This window comes from Manis pentadactyla, chromosome 12, assembly GCF_030020395.1.
Source record: "Manis pentadactyla isolate mManPen7 chromosome 12, mManPen7.hap1, whole genome shotgun sequence".
In the NCBI taxonomy this organism is placed as follows: domain Eukaryota; kingdom Metazoa; phylum Chordata; class Mammalia; order Pholidota; family Manidae; genus Manis; species Manis pentadactyla.
The window spans coordinates 28,554,548-28,568,143 of NC_080030.1; the positions used below are offsets into that span (position 1 = coordinate 28,554,548).

Here is a 13,596-nt window from a genome sequence, read left to right on the forward strand (position 1 = left end):
TTGGAGATCACCACACAGGAACTGCTTTTTTTTTTTTAAGAGAAAGGAATATTATCAGAAAAATGTATTTCCATAGCTGATCATCTGACACCCTTTAAATGATCAAAATTAAGGATATTTAAAGCATACATTAATCGTTGATTTACAGTTAGTTTTATCCTATCAGGGAGTAATCCCCCTTTTCTTTCTTTTTTTTTGTTATCATTAATCTACAATTACATGAAGAATATTATGTTTACTAGGCTCTCCCCTATACCAGGTCTCCCCACAAACCCCTTTACAGTCACTGTCCATCAGCATAGCAAAATGTTGTAGAATCACTACTTGTCTTCTCTGTGTTGTACAGCCCTCCCCTTTCTCCCACCTCCCCCTTTATGCATGCTAATCTTAATACCCCCCTTCATCTTCCCCCCGCTTATCCCTCCCTACCCACCCATCCTCCCCAGTCCCTTTCCCTTTGGTACCTGTTAGTCCATTCTTGGGTTCTGCGATTCTGCTGCTGTTTTGTTCCTTCAGTTTTTCCTTTGTTCTTATACTCCACAGATGAGTGAAATCATTTGGTATTTCTCTTTCTCCGTTTGGCTTATTTCACTGAGCATAAAAGCCTCTAGCTCCATTCATGTTGTTGCAAATGGTAGGATTTGTTTGCTTCTTACGGCTGAGTAATATTCCATTGTGTATATGTACCACATCTTTATCCATTCATGTACTGATGGACACTTAGGTTGCTTCCAATTCTTGGCTATTGTAAATAGTGCTGCAATAAACAAAGGGGTGCATCTGTCTTTTTCAAACTTGAGTGCTGCCTTTTTAGGGTAAATTCCTAGGAGTGGAATTCCTGGGTCAAATGGTAAGTCTATTTTGAGGGTTTTGAGGAACCTCCATACCGCTTTCCACTATGGTTGAACTAATTTACATTCCCACCAGCAGTGTAGGAGGGTTCCCCTTTCTGCACAACCTCGCCAACATTTGTTGTTGTTTATCTTTTGGATGGCAGCTGTCCTTACTGGTGTGAGGTGATATCTCATTGTGGTTTTAATTTGCATTTCTCTGATAATTAGCAATGTGGAGCATCTTTTCATGTGTCTGTTGGCCATCTGTATTTCTTTTTTAGAGAACTGTCTGTTCAGTTCCTCTGCCCATTTTTTAATTGGATTAGTTGTTTTTTGTTTGTTGAGGTGGGTGAGCTCTTTATATATTTTGGACGTCAAGCCTTTATCGGATCTATCATTTACAAATATATTCTCCCATACTGTAGGGTACCTTTTTGTTCTATTGATGATGGCTTTTGCTGTACAGAAGCTTTTCAGCTTAATATAGTCCCACTTGTTCATTTTTGCTGTTGTTTTCCTTGCCCAGGGAGATATGTTCAAGAAGTGGTCACTCATGTTTATGTCTAAGAGGTTTTTGCCTATGTTTTTTTCTAAGAGTTTTATGGTTTCATGACTTACATTCAGGTCTTTGATCCATTTTGAATTTACTTTTGTGTATGGGGTTAGATAATGGTCCAGTTTCATTCTCTTACATGTAGCTGTCCTGTTTTGCCAGCACCGTCTGTTGAAGAGACTGTCGTTTCGCCATTGTATGTCCATGGCTCCTTTGTCAAATATTAATTGACCATATATGTTTGGGTTAATGTCTGGAGTCTCTAATCTGTTCCACTGGTCTGTGGCTCTGTTCTTGTGCCAGTACCAAATTGTCTTGATTACTATGGCTTTGTAGTAGAGGTTGAAGATGGGGAGTGAGATCCCCTCTACTTTATTCTTCTTTCTCAGGATTGCTTTGGCTATTCGGGGTCTTTGGTGTTTCCATATGATTTTTTGAACTATTTGTTCCAGTTCATTGAAGAATGTTGCTGGTAATTTGATAGGGATTGCATCAAATCTGTATATTGCTTTGGGCAGGATGGCCATTTTGATGATATTAATTCTTCCTAGCCACAAGCATGGGATGAGTTTCCATTTGTTAGTGTCCCCTTTAATTTCTCTTAAGAGTGACTTGTAGTTTTCAGGGTATAGGTCTTTCACTTCTTTGGTTAGGTTTATTCCTAAGTATTTTATTCTTTTTGATGCAGTTGTGAATGGAGCTGTTTTCCTGATTTCTCTTTCTATTGGTTCATTGTTAGTGTATAGGAAAGCCACAGATTTCTGTGTGTTAGTTTTGTATCCTGCAACTTTGCTGTATTCCAATATCAGTTCTAGTAGTTTTGGAGTGGAGTCTTTAGGGTTTTTTATGTACAATATCATGTCATCTGCAAATAGTGACAGTTTAACTTCTTCTTTACCAATCTGGATTCCTTGTATTTCTTTGTTTTGTCTGATTGCCGTGGCAACGACCTCCAGTACAATGTTAAATAACAGTGGGGAGAGTGGGCATCCCTGTCTTGTTCCCGATCTCAGAGGAAAAGCTTTCAGCTTCTCGCTGTTCAGTATGATGTTGGCCGTGGGTTTATCATATATGGCCTTTATTATGTTGAGGTACTTGCCCTCTGTACCCATTTTGCTGAGTTTTTATCATGAATGGTTGTTGAATTTTGCCAAATGCTTTTTCAGCATCTATCACATAAACCATTTTTAAGTGAACAGTTCACTGACATTTAGTAGATTCACAATGTACAACCACCCCAAAGCATGTCCATCAGTCCACAGTAAACCCCCTTACCCACGGAACAGTATCTCCCTGTTCTCTCCTTCAGCCACCAATGTTCTTTATGATCCATGGATTCACCTATTCTGCGTATTTCCTGTAAATGGAGTCATACAGTATGTGATGACCTTTTGTGTCTGGCTTCTTTCACTGTGTTTTTGTTGTGGAGGTTCTTCCACGTTGTAATGTCAGTGCTTTATTCTTTTTTAAGGTTGAGTAACATCCTGCTGTGTATGTGTATCACCGTTTGTCTGTTCATTGTCTGTTGATGGGCATTTTAATTTTTCTGAATAATGCTGCTATGAGCATGTATGTACATGTACTTGTTTGAGTCTGTTTTCAGTCTTTTGGATACATACCTAGGAATGAAATAGTGGGACCATTTGGTAACTCTGCTCTTTGAGGAGCCACCGTGCTATTTCCCACAACAGCTGCACCATTTTGTATCCCCATCAGCAATGCACAAGTGTTCTAATTTCTCTGTATCCTGGCCAACACTTGTGATTTCCCATTAAAAAAGAAATTATAGCCATTCTAGTGGGTGCAAAGTGGCACTGCATTAAGGTTTTATTTGTACCCCTAATTAACAATGATATAGAGCATCTTTTCTTGTACTCAATGGCCGTTGGTATGTCTTTCTTGGAAAACTGCCTGTTTTTCAATTGGGTTGTCTTTTTCTTGTTGAGTTTTAGCATTTGTTTATATATTCTAGATACTAGATCCTTAGAACATATGTTGTAACATTTAGGTGTCCCTGTCTTGACTTTTATCTCCCTTCTGTGATTTTTTTTTTTTAACCCTTGGTGAATTTCCAGATAGGAGATGCCTAATAAAAGGATCATAATAACTATGTAAATTAATGGTTGTGAGGACAATCAGTGATGGGTATGCAAGATTTTTTTACTTGGAAACCGCAAAATGTTACACAGTTGCAAAGGCGGAAGATAAGATGCCCCTTTCAGTGTTTGTTACACTTGTCCTTATTTTGGTTTCCTGGATTCTTAATATTACAATTCATTTTTAAGCACCTAGGAGCCCCAAGTTTTAAGGTGAAGAGAATAACAAGGAATGTTTGCTTTTCAGACTCATCCTTTTTGAGCTTCCATGACTCAGACTGCGAACCCAAAGGATCGCCACCCTGTGACTCCTTGCTTTCCCTCAACACTGAAAAGATCCTGGTACGAACCTTCTTTCCATGCCTTCTGTTGTGTGACCTGAAGCACAGTGATGCTAGTTCCCAAAGGCAGAGGTCATCTCTGTTTATCAACCAGAGTTGGGTCTAGGTGGTTCCATGTGTATAAGATAAAGATGGGTCATCTGGTATCTAATCACATTGAATTACTGACTTACGGATTAGATGACCAGTCATCTGGACCCAGTGCTTTGTAGTTTTAAGTTTTAAGGAATAAAGGGGAGATCGTGGTTGAACCTTATTTCTAGGAACCTTATGTATTTGCACAATCCTGTTTTTCCAGCCTTTGCCTGTGTGGGAATCTTTTGCATCTGTGTTTCTTATTAGTGCCAACAAAACTGTCCGGGAGATCGCTCCCTTCCAGGGATGAGTGTCTGGCGCTGGGTGACGTCTGTGTCTGTCTGTCCGTGTGAGCACATATGCTCCTCCTGCCTGCCTCAAGGTCGGGGGCCTTCTTTTGGTTCATGCATAAGTCTATGAAGCCAAGTTATTCTTCCAGAAACAAGGTTAATGTAGTGTTTCTCCAGGCCTTTCCCTTTAACATCCATGTAGATACTGTTTGCTTCTTTTGTTTAAAATTTCCCTTGAGGATACTCTTTCTTTTCCAGACAAAGTTTTGCCTTTTTGTGTAAGAACTACTGAATATAGGTAGGTATGCAAACAAGAAAAGGACCAACTGATTTTACCTAACTCATTGCGTAGCCATCAATTTGATATATGGAAAAATTTTTGAGTCAGACTGGGTTGCCTTTACTACTGGTAATGTAGTAAGTTGGCCATCACTGAAAACATTGAGGTAGAAATTTGGATAACCCTCATCTTGCGTTGGTGATTAGATTCTTAAGAGTTATTGGTGATCTTCTTACTCATAGTAATGCAAATATTTTCTACTAGTAGAATTTCCAGATGCACTAGCTAGTAAACTGTGGGAGAAAGCCCATCAATCTTGGCCTTTCCTTTCCTGTAGGTTGAAAATATGCGAGTTGGACTATTCATTTATTCACTAATTCTCCAGATATTTATTTCGAACCTATTATGTGCCGGGGGTTGTGCTACTGGGAATATAGCAGAGTCAGATAACCTTGGCTGCCCTGAGAGTCACCCACCACATAATTACACAAACAAACATAGGAGTGCAATTGTGTAATCCCATGAAGGAAGAACAAAGGGTCAGCATATAGTCTCCCTTAAGTTAGGGGAATCAGGCAAGACAGCTTTCAGGAATTGAAGCCTAAGCAGGGACCTGACAGATGGTCTGGAGTTAGGCTGCTAGTGATGTGGGGCTGTGTGTTTAGCTTTCTTGATCATAGCTTCTCACCTCTGTCCACAGAAGGCATCTATAGATGCAGTATTAGAAATGGGAAAGAGTCTTTTTGGTCAAGAAATTAATTTGTCCACACTATACTTTTCCTGTTACAGATTTATTTCTAATATAATAAAAACACTTTTAAATCAGATATGCTCTTCAGCATACTCTTGATTTTGCTTGGTAAATGATTTCTTTTTATTGGATTTCATTTCTTTTATCTTCCCCTATCTTCCTGCTTACAGGCTTGGCAAATGGTAGACCCTCATTTGAATACTGGATGAGATAATAAGACTTTTAAAATATTTAAGGCATTACTTATAGACTCCTTTTCTTGGCTCCAAGCAATATGCTATGCAGAAAAGTCCTTGGCATCTGCAAGCTTTTCTGTAACTGTCTGACACAGGGGAGGGGCTTGTGTATGTATGTCCAGGGCTGTGATGCCTCCCCAGGTTGTTAAATCTGCCGCTTCTTAAAGAAGCTCTTTGAGGTTCCCACACGTAGAAGTTCCCACCTTAGAGCAAAACAAGAAAAGGCTGGCAGAGTTTCTCTCTAGTCATCAAGGTCTTACTGGAAGAAATAAAGTAGAAAACATTTCCATAGAAGAATTTTCAGGTGTTTTCATCTTGTCTAGAGTCCTGACTGGAATGTGGTAAAAATTTTGAATCTCCTGCAATGGGATGCCCTTCTGGCCTGTATCTTTAACCTTGTGTTTTATCCAGAGGGACCTTATTCTTGACCTGCTTTTGTAGGCAAACCAAAGACCACTCTGTATCTGAACATCGATTTGGATTTTGAGGGGATAGGGAATACATGTGGAAATACCTGGTCACTGTGTACCTGAGTCAGTGAAGCCCAGGAGACCACAGTTCAGCATGGCTAATGAGTACCAGTCATTAGCTAAACAGCATATACATAGGTTGGAGGACTACCTCATGTAAAATTATTTGGCTATGATATATACCTGGAGGCATCTGTACTGTGGATTTAAAAAAAGAGGAATTCAGATAATTGGGTTGTCACTGGGTTCTAATCCTACAGTTTTGCCAAAAGCGACAGATCTTTAGTCTCTTACTTTCTCAGCTTTTCCTGTCTGTGCGTGTGTACAAATTCTCATCATATCTTAGGTGACTCTGATACGCAGTTATTTCAGTGTGTACCCTTAGGCTAGGCGCATCTCAATCTAGCGTCAGCAGTCAAATCTTCCTGTGGCAGCTCTTTGTATTCTCAGACATGATTTGCTCCAAAACACGGTGGAGCCATCATTTCATACAGTGGACCAATCCTGCCTGTAAAATCATTCCAGTTACTAGGCTAACTTATTTAATTTTTCCCTAGTTTCTACTTTTGTTTTAGCTCTTTTGCCAAATGTGCATGTGTGTGTCTGCAGGATGTCTTCATGGGTGAATTTACTATGTTGAGTAGGATGGTTATAGTCTTACCTACTGTGCATTATTTAATAGAAAGTCTTCTTTCTTGATCAGATGTTGTAGGTCCTTTTATGGCACCATCTCTGTTCAATGTATAGCTCTTATTTCTAAAATATTTTTAGAGTTTAAAAAGCAGTATTCTGGTACCAAGCCCACTGGAGGGGCTGACCATGAGAATGTGATCTTTGCAACATAATCGAGGTATTAAGTAGCTGTGGAAATGCGGAGGGAGCTTTGAAACACCCAGCAAGATTAATCCCTATGGAAGTAAAAAGACATTTGTTCTTGGGAACAAAACCACTGATGATAAGGGGAGGGAACAAGTCAGCTTCACTATAAACTGTGTCCTTGAAATACATCACTGATGTGACTTTAAGTGAATATTTTCTTGCTTCCATGTAAATCAGATGTAGCTTTAATTTTGTAAAATACAGGTTTTCATTATAAGCTTTCTGTCAGTTTGTGATAAGCTGAAATGCATGTTTGTTTTCTTTTCAGAGCCAGGCCAAGTCTATTGCAGAACAAAAGAGATTCCCGTTTGCTACTGATAATGACAGCACAAATGAAGAGTTAGGTGAGACATGCATTGGGGATATTCACTTGGTGTTTGCCTAGAATTTATGGTTAGATGAAGAGCAGGTAGGCGGGATGCGGTAGAAGGAACAGAGACTGTAGTTTGATCTTGGATAGGATGCTCAGGCGTGGTGAGGGTCCATGCAATATGTGTCCTACAGTAGAAGGCTTGGATGGAATGATCGGTAAGGACTGCCCCACATTTGTGTTTCTAGGGAAATTAATAATTATGCTGATGAGCTCTTATAAGCTATAATCATGCATTAATAGGTTATTTGTGTGCTGTCATCAAATCTGAGCAATATAGAAGTGAAAGCAGAAGAGACTCACACCTCCTCTAATCTGTGTAATAAAATAGCTAGGTTTAAGTTAATTTTACTCAAGAGGCCAGTCCATTACTATTGGGTCTGAGAACGTGGTATAGAAGAGTTGAATTTGTTTGGCTCGGCAGATAGATGGTGCCGTCTGGCTTGTTCATGGCATGTTTTAAACAGGCTTGTTTCCCCAGGGTCTGATATGCTTTGGGTGTGTCTCCCTCTTTGGTCAGCTCACACTCGAAGGAGTGGAAGCAAAATTGTAGACAGGACAGACTTGACGTAAGCACCTGCTTCTTTGCGGGGCCGGTAGCCAGAAGCGCCCTGAGAAAAATGTTTTCTGACTCACACATGATCATTGTACCCTTCCCACGGCCAAACACGGTTCATGTCAAGACTGGGCACTTCTTGTGCTGGCTCCCTTCCTCTGCTAGTGCAGATAATTAAGAGTTGACTGTTTTCAAAGTGTTAATCCCTTCTTGGTGATGTTCTTTGAGAACTGACTTGTTAAGGTATCGGATTTGGTCTTCTCTGAAGTTGCTGGACTCTGGTCAGCCTCTCAACTCATTTATTTTAAATAGTGAGTTAAAGGCCTGGTATGTGCCAAGCTTGTTCTCTGCTCTAAGGGAAATCCTAGTAGACCCTGGGTTGGCACAGGCCCAGGGCTGGCGTAGGATCTTTTGTACCACGGTATTTTTTTCTTGGAAGAGCAACTTCCTTCAGCATACTCATGCCAGGAGGCGTAGAATTGCTGGTTAGTAACAATTTCTCTGAGAATTCCAGCTATCCCAGTTTGTTTTTTAATGTCTTTGGACTCCCGCAATAATATTTGTATCCTAATAGGTATTTATAGTTGGGCAAGATTTGGGGTTTTTTAGTGGATATTTTGGGTTTTTCAAAAAGAATGTTCACCTTTTAGATGGAGAAATTTAAGAGCTGCATTTGATTTTATTTGAGCGCTGTTCACAGCCTACCATGGACAATTTAAACATGTTCCTAAGTACAATATTTATCCCCTAAATCATAGTTTGTGTTTATGGGTCACTTAATTCATTTGCTCATTCAACAAATATTTGCTGATTATGGGAAGATAGATAGGAAATTCTAAAAATTCTAAAAATTTCAGAAGGAACTTAGGAAAATTTTCTCCAGGCTTGTTAGGCAGGACCCAGAGAGTAACAACTGGTGACTAAGGTGATCACGTGACCAGTAAGTGGCAGTGCCAGAACCCAGCCCTGGTCTTGGTTTTCCATTAAATCAGCATTTTCCTGCACTCAAAAAAGTACAGGTCTGTGCTTCAGTCCCTGTTCATCTAATCACTGGGAAATTCAGCCCATTTTGCAGTTGGACCCCATACACAGACATTTATTTCAGGGAAGCTTCTGGTTTGGGAGGGTGGATCCCCCGAGCCAGGCAGCCTGCTTCCTTTGTCTCACTCCAGCTTGTCTTTGGACAGTTTAACTGCTTCTTTTCCTTATCTGCAAATGGGAATAATGTGTCTGCCTCATTGCAATTAAAGAATAAATGCATTAATACACAAAAGTTCAGGACTGTGCCTGGCAGGAGTTCAGGAGTGCAATATACATGTTTTTACTACTAATACAGCTGGCCATCTGCCAGGTGTGTCCACTTACCTTGTTATCTGATACATCTCAATATCCATTCTGATTCTTCTGAATATGAATTTGACCTTAATTTATCTTTTCAAAGAAATTAGGATAAAAACAGTCCTTTTTTGTTTTGAAGAATACACCTAAAGTTCTTGTATTATTATGATGCTCAGTGTTTTTGAACTTTACTTTTATCACCCTAAACCTCTCTGCATTTAATGTTTCTAGCACATTTAATGTTTTTGCTACTTTTAACTATTGGGAAATGTATGCTCTTAATGTCAGTAAAAATTTTAGTTGCCCATCTTGAACACCTATTCTAGGTCCTAGAATTAGAGGGTTGCAATAAAGTCCTTTGCAAAGAAATGTGATCAAAATAGTATTATGTCATGTGAAGAATACAGTTTTTTTTCAGGGATATTTGGGGATTTGGAGTTAGAGCAGATATTATAGATGGAAATGTAACTGAGAATATTAAAAATTATTGTTTTATGGACTGGTGCAAAACTTTAGTTAAAGTATTGCCCTGTTTTAATAGATTGTCTTGGTTCTAATTTCAAAATACCAGTTCCCTAAAGAAATTGATCAAACACTGTTTATTCGTTTTAGTGTATATTTTGAATAGTGTTTTGACTATATTTTGAAAAGAAGAGGTAAGAAAAAGACTACCATTGCATTGCAGTGGTGTGAATTTATCTACAGCTAAGCATTCTGTTAATGTATTATTAATTTGAGCCTCTGTTTTTGTTCTTACTAGGTAATTGGCAGTAAATTCAGCACCCCCAGGAATCGAGATTTGTGATGCCTATTTGGGTATTTCTCATAACTTTCACAGTAAAATCACATTGCCATGTTATATGGATATTATTCAGTCTTGTTACTTGTTCTTTTGATATATAGATAGGTAACATCATAAAGGTCACTTGGTAGTTGAAAATGAGTGATGGGCTTAGGAAAAGATAATTACTTTTTGTAGGCAGATGTTTTATAGATGGCTTTAATAATTTAATCTAGATAGAACTAGAACTAGAAGACTGATGAGCAAGTACGGAGTGCTAGCAGAATTCCATTACATCTTATTAACTTCTCCTTTTCTTTAACTGCTTCTAGTCCTTGGAGCTGCCTTTTAAGATTCAGTAAAGAATTTAGTTACTGATTCCAGTATGAGATCCTTTCTTCTTTCCTTTAATATTTTTTGTATTTTGTTTCATAGCTATTGCTTATGTGTTGATTGGCAGTGGTCTCTATGATGAAGCAATAAGACATTTTTCAACAATGCTTCAGGTAATTTTTCTTCTTACGTAATTTCAAGTTTATAATCATGACAAAAATATGAACTTACGTGTAACTAAAGTGCTGCAATAAAACATCAATTTTAAGGTTATACGAGAAAGTAAAGAAAATCAGCCCTTAGCCCTTTGTTGGTGCGGGCTCTCATCTTGTAACACGCTCTCATTTAATCTAAGGAAATCAAGCAGTTTGTTCATAGTCTCTCCCCTGACCGCCGATCTGGTGTCAGAATGGGGATTCAAATGCAGGTTTAGAAGAGGCAACATTAACTTCAGTTCACATCCCTCTTTGCATGGTATCTCCCATGAGATGTGGACCCTAGAAATTCTTGGAATTACAATGTTTGCTTTCTGCACAGGAGTTGATCTGTACGGTCAACTCAAGTTCCACCCATGGGTTTGTTTCTCACCTTAAAGTGTAATTATGAGACCTCTTCAGTAGAAGTATTGGGCCTTATTGTCAGATGACTGACTGTGTTAAAATCTGGTTAAGATAGAATGCTTAACTATACATGTGTAAGAGTTGCAAAGGAAATCTGTAATACTGCCTAACATTGTTGGTCTTATATCTCATACCGTTATTTAACTGTATTCTCTTAGATGCTTGATTGTTACTGATTGTTGATGTGTCTGTCCAGTAGAGTGTAGCAAATAAAACAGGGACTTTAGAGTGGAGATACCCAAGTTCTCATCCACTCTGCTGCTTACCAGCCAGTTATTTAACTTCCTAGATTACGGGGATAATAACAACTACCTCCAAAAATATTCTTGCTAGGTTTAATGATATATCCTCTAAAGTTCTTGGTTCCAGTGCCTGGCACATAGTAAGTGCTCAGTTAACCTTAGCTATTCAGAGCACCATTCTGACATACTCATCTGTGCTAGTGCAGTAAGAGCCAGCAGATAATTTATAATCCAGCCCGTGACTTAATTTAAAAATGTTAATTTTGAAATATTTACTCTATTTCTGTTCTCTTTTTAGACATGGGATTGGTTATGTTGATATCTATCTTTACTCTCCAAAAATTGATGAGATATCTTTAGTTATTACTTTTAAGTCCTCAGATTCAAGGTCCTGTGTGTTTGAGTAGTCATATGTAATAATATTCTTCAGGTAGTTCAAAGTACAAAGGAAGATTATAAATAGTTTTAAATATTGCCTTTCAATTTAGCATTGCTATATTTAAAAAGGTAAGCAAGCACTTTATACAGTTAACACTTAACCGTGGTTTGAAAGGGACGTTTTGAAACATTTATAGGAGCAAATAGTTAATTTATGGTAACCAATAGCAGAAAACAGTATGAGCTTATAGATGTCTTATCAATTCATTCAACTTTTTGAAAATATTACCATTGTAGTTGAAGGCAATATAACAATGTCAAAGAAGAAACTAAGTACTACAAAATTTCCTAATTTTGCCCCTTTACCATTATTTAAGTCTTTTGTTTATGGCCTTTTCAAAGTATGCCTTTGTGTTTTGTAGTCTGAGTATACGTACTATTTTATATTATGTTTCATGTTATTTCATACTGTAAATGTTTTCCAGTATTTCTCTACAATCTTATGTTTTTCTTGACTCTATAATACCCCTTGTATTGTCCATGTATTGTTGTAAAACATACTTTTCTTGCAGTTGCATTCAGAAAGCAGATCAAAATTTCTCTTCATGCCCAGAAAATATCTTACTGTATTGAAACATGTTGTGGCACTTTCATCAATCTGTGGTACACTGGGCTGCTTTCAGATGGGAAATTTTTCTTGGCGAGTGTGTGCATCATAAGGTCGGACTGCTTTTCTGGTGATTTAAGCTATTGAAAGGGCAGAAATGGAGGCTGGGGGGAAGCAGAAAGTTCAAATACCACTGTCCACAGAAGGAAGAGCTGTGTGATCATAACACATTCTATGCAGGAACGAGAGTGCCCACAGCTTTCCTGTTGGTGCTTTTCTTCGTGCTTTCTCTCTTTTTCTTCTTTATTTTAGTGCTTCCGGGCCTTTTCCACATCATGACACATGGCACACTGAAACAAATAGGAGGAGCATACTTAGAGGCATCCACAGAGAGCTCAGTGAAAATTTGTCACGTTTTCTTCATCTTATATGACCATCATAAATACAAAACACAAAGAGCTGATATTAAATGCTGAATTTCTTTTAAAAAATTTTAATAAGAAACTTGATCCTGCTTTTCTGGAAAAAAACTCTTCCATATTAGGCTTTATGTTTGAAATTGGTGCCCACAATTCCTATTTAAGAGCTTTTTGTTGATTTCTTCAAATTCTTGGCAGGCAGCCAGTCCCATCAAGAAATTGTACATACACAGGTGGTAGCAGGTGTCCAAAGAATGGCTATTATGTGGTTATAATCCTTCTTCAGTTGATCAGAACTCCTTTTCTCACTGTGAATCAGGATTTGCATAAATCAGTCTCTTTAAATTGTATTTTAAAAATATGATCATTCTTTAACTGCTTTTCCTTTTCTCTTATTGGCAAATGCAGTGATTCTATTTCTTAATGAAATTGATTTGTATTCCAACAATTCCTTCTTGTATCCAGTGCTCAGAGGAGTGGTGAGGCGTTCGGTCCCCACTGCTGAGCAGATGCCACTGTCCTGCCTTTCTCTTGTCCCATTAAGACTAAACTAAATGCCACTGGAGGATCATTTTTGTCTGCACCTGCTAATTAGATGATCACCTGTTCCTTGCAAGACCTTCCACATGTGCAAAAACCCTGTATTTTTAATCCGATAAAGTCCTTTAGCAGATCTGCGGTGATAATTGTCCACACACAAACTATTTGGGTTTTTTTAGTTCATTAACTCTTGATAAAACTTTCTTTTGGACAACCTGGGAACTCCAGTATGAAGGAGCAGAGGATGGAATCTGATTCCACTCTAAGCTGAAAACAAAGGGAACCAGGCGGGCTTGGATTTTATTAGATTCACTGTTTTTATAGTATCATTTAATGTAAAATTCGGATATGTGCAAGGAGCTGCTTAAATTCCAGAACGATCTTTGGTGTAAAGCTTTTATACCACCACCCTGTTGTCTTAGCTGCACCATCAGGGAACAAACCTATGAGACAGTTCCAAGATCTGTGTCATTTCAAAGTGTTCGTTTGAATGTTTATCCAAATGTGGTTTATTCAGCACATCTCTCAAGGAAAAAAAGTGCCCCTCAAACACCAGAGTTGCTAAGTGAGCACAGTTCCGAGGCTTAATAGATCTATCCATCGACATT

General features: G+C 38.4%; 1 protein-coding gene across 11 annotated transcripts in view; it reads left to right on the forward strand.

The window, feature by feature from the left end:
• The window catches only part of TTC13 (tetratricopeptide repeat domain 13), an 80,652-nt gene that overhangs the window by 17,812 nt on the left and 49,244 nt on the right, over positions 1–13,596 (forward strand). For 8 of the 11 annotated variants that reach the window (XR_008993153.1, XR_008993154.1, XM_036875717.2 and 5 more), the window contains exons 2-4: positions 3,730–3,824; positions 7,073–7,148; positions 10,285–10,355. Coding sequence is in view for 9 of the 11 variants with exons in the window: in XM_036875717.2 (XP_036731612.2) it covers positions 3,730–3,824; positions 7,073–7,148; positions 10,285–10,355 (242 nt within the window). In the remaining 2 variants the exon portion in view is untranslated. Of the gene's footprint in view, positions 1–3,729; positions 3,825–7,072; positions 7,149–9,828; positions 10,356–13,596 lie in introns of those variants that run through there. The other 3 variants (XM_057490258.1, XM_057490257.1, XM_036875723.2) reach the window with 3 other exon arrangements.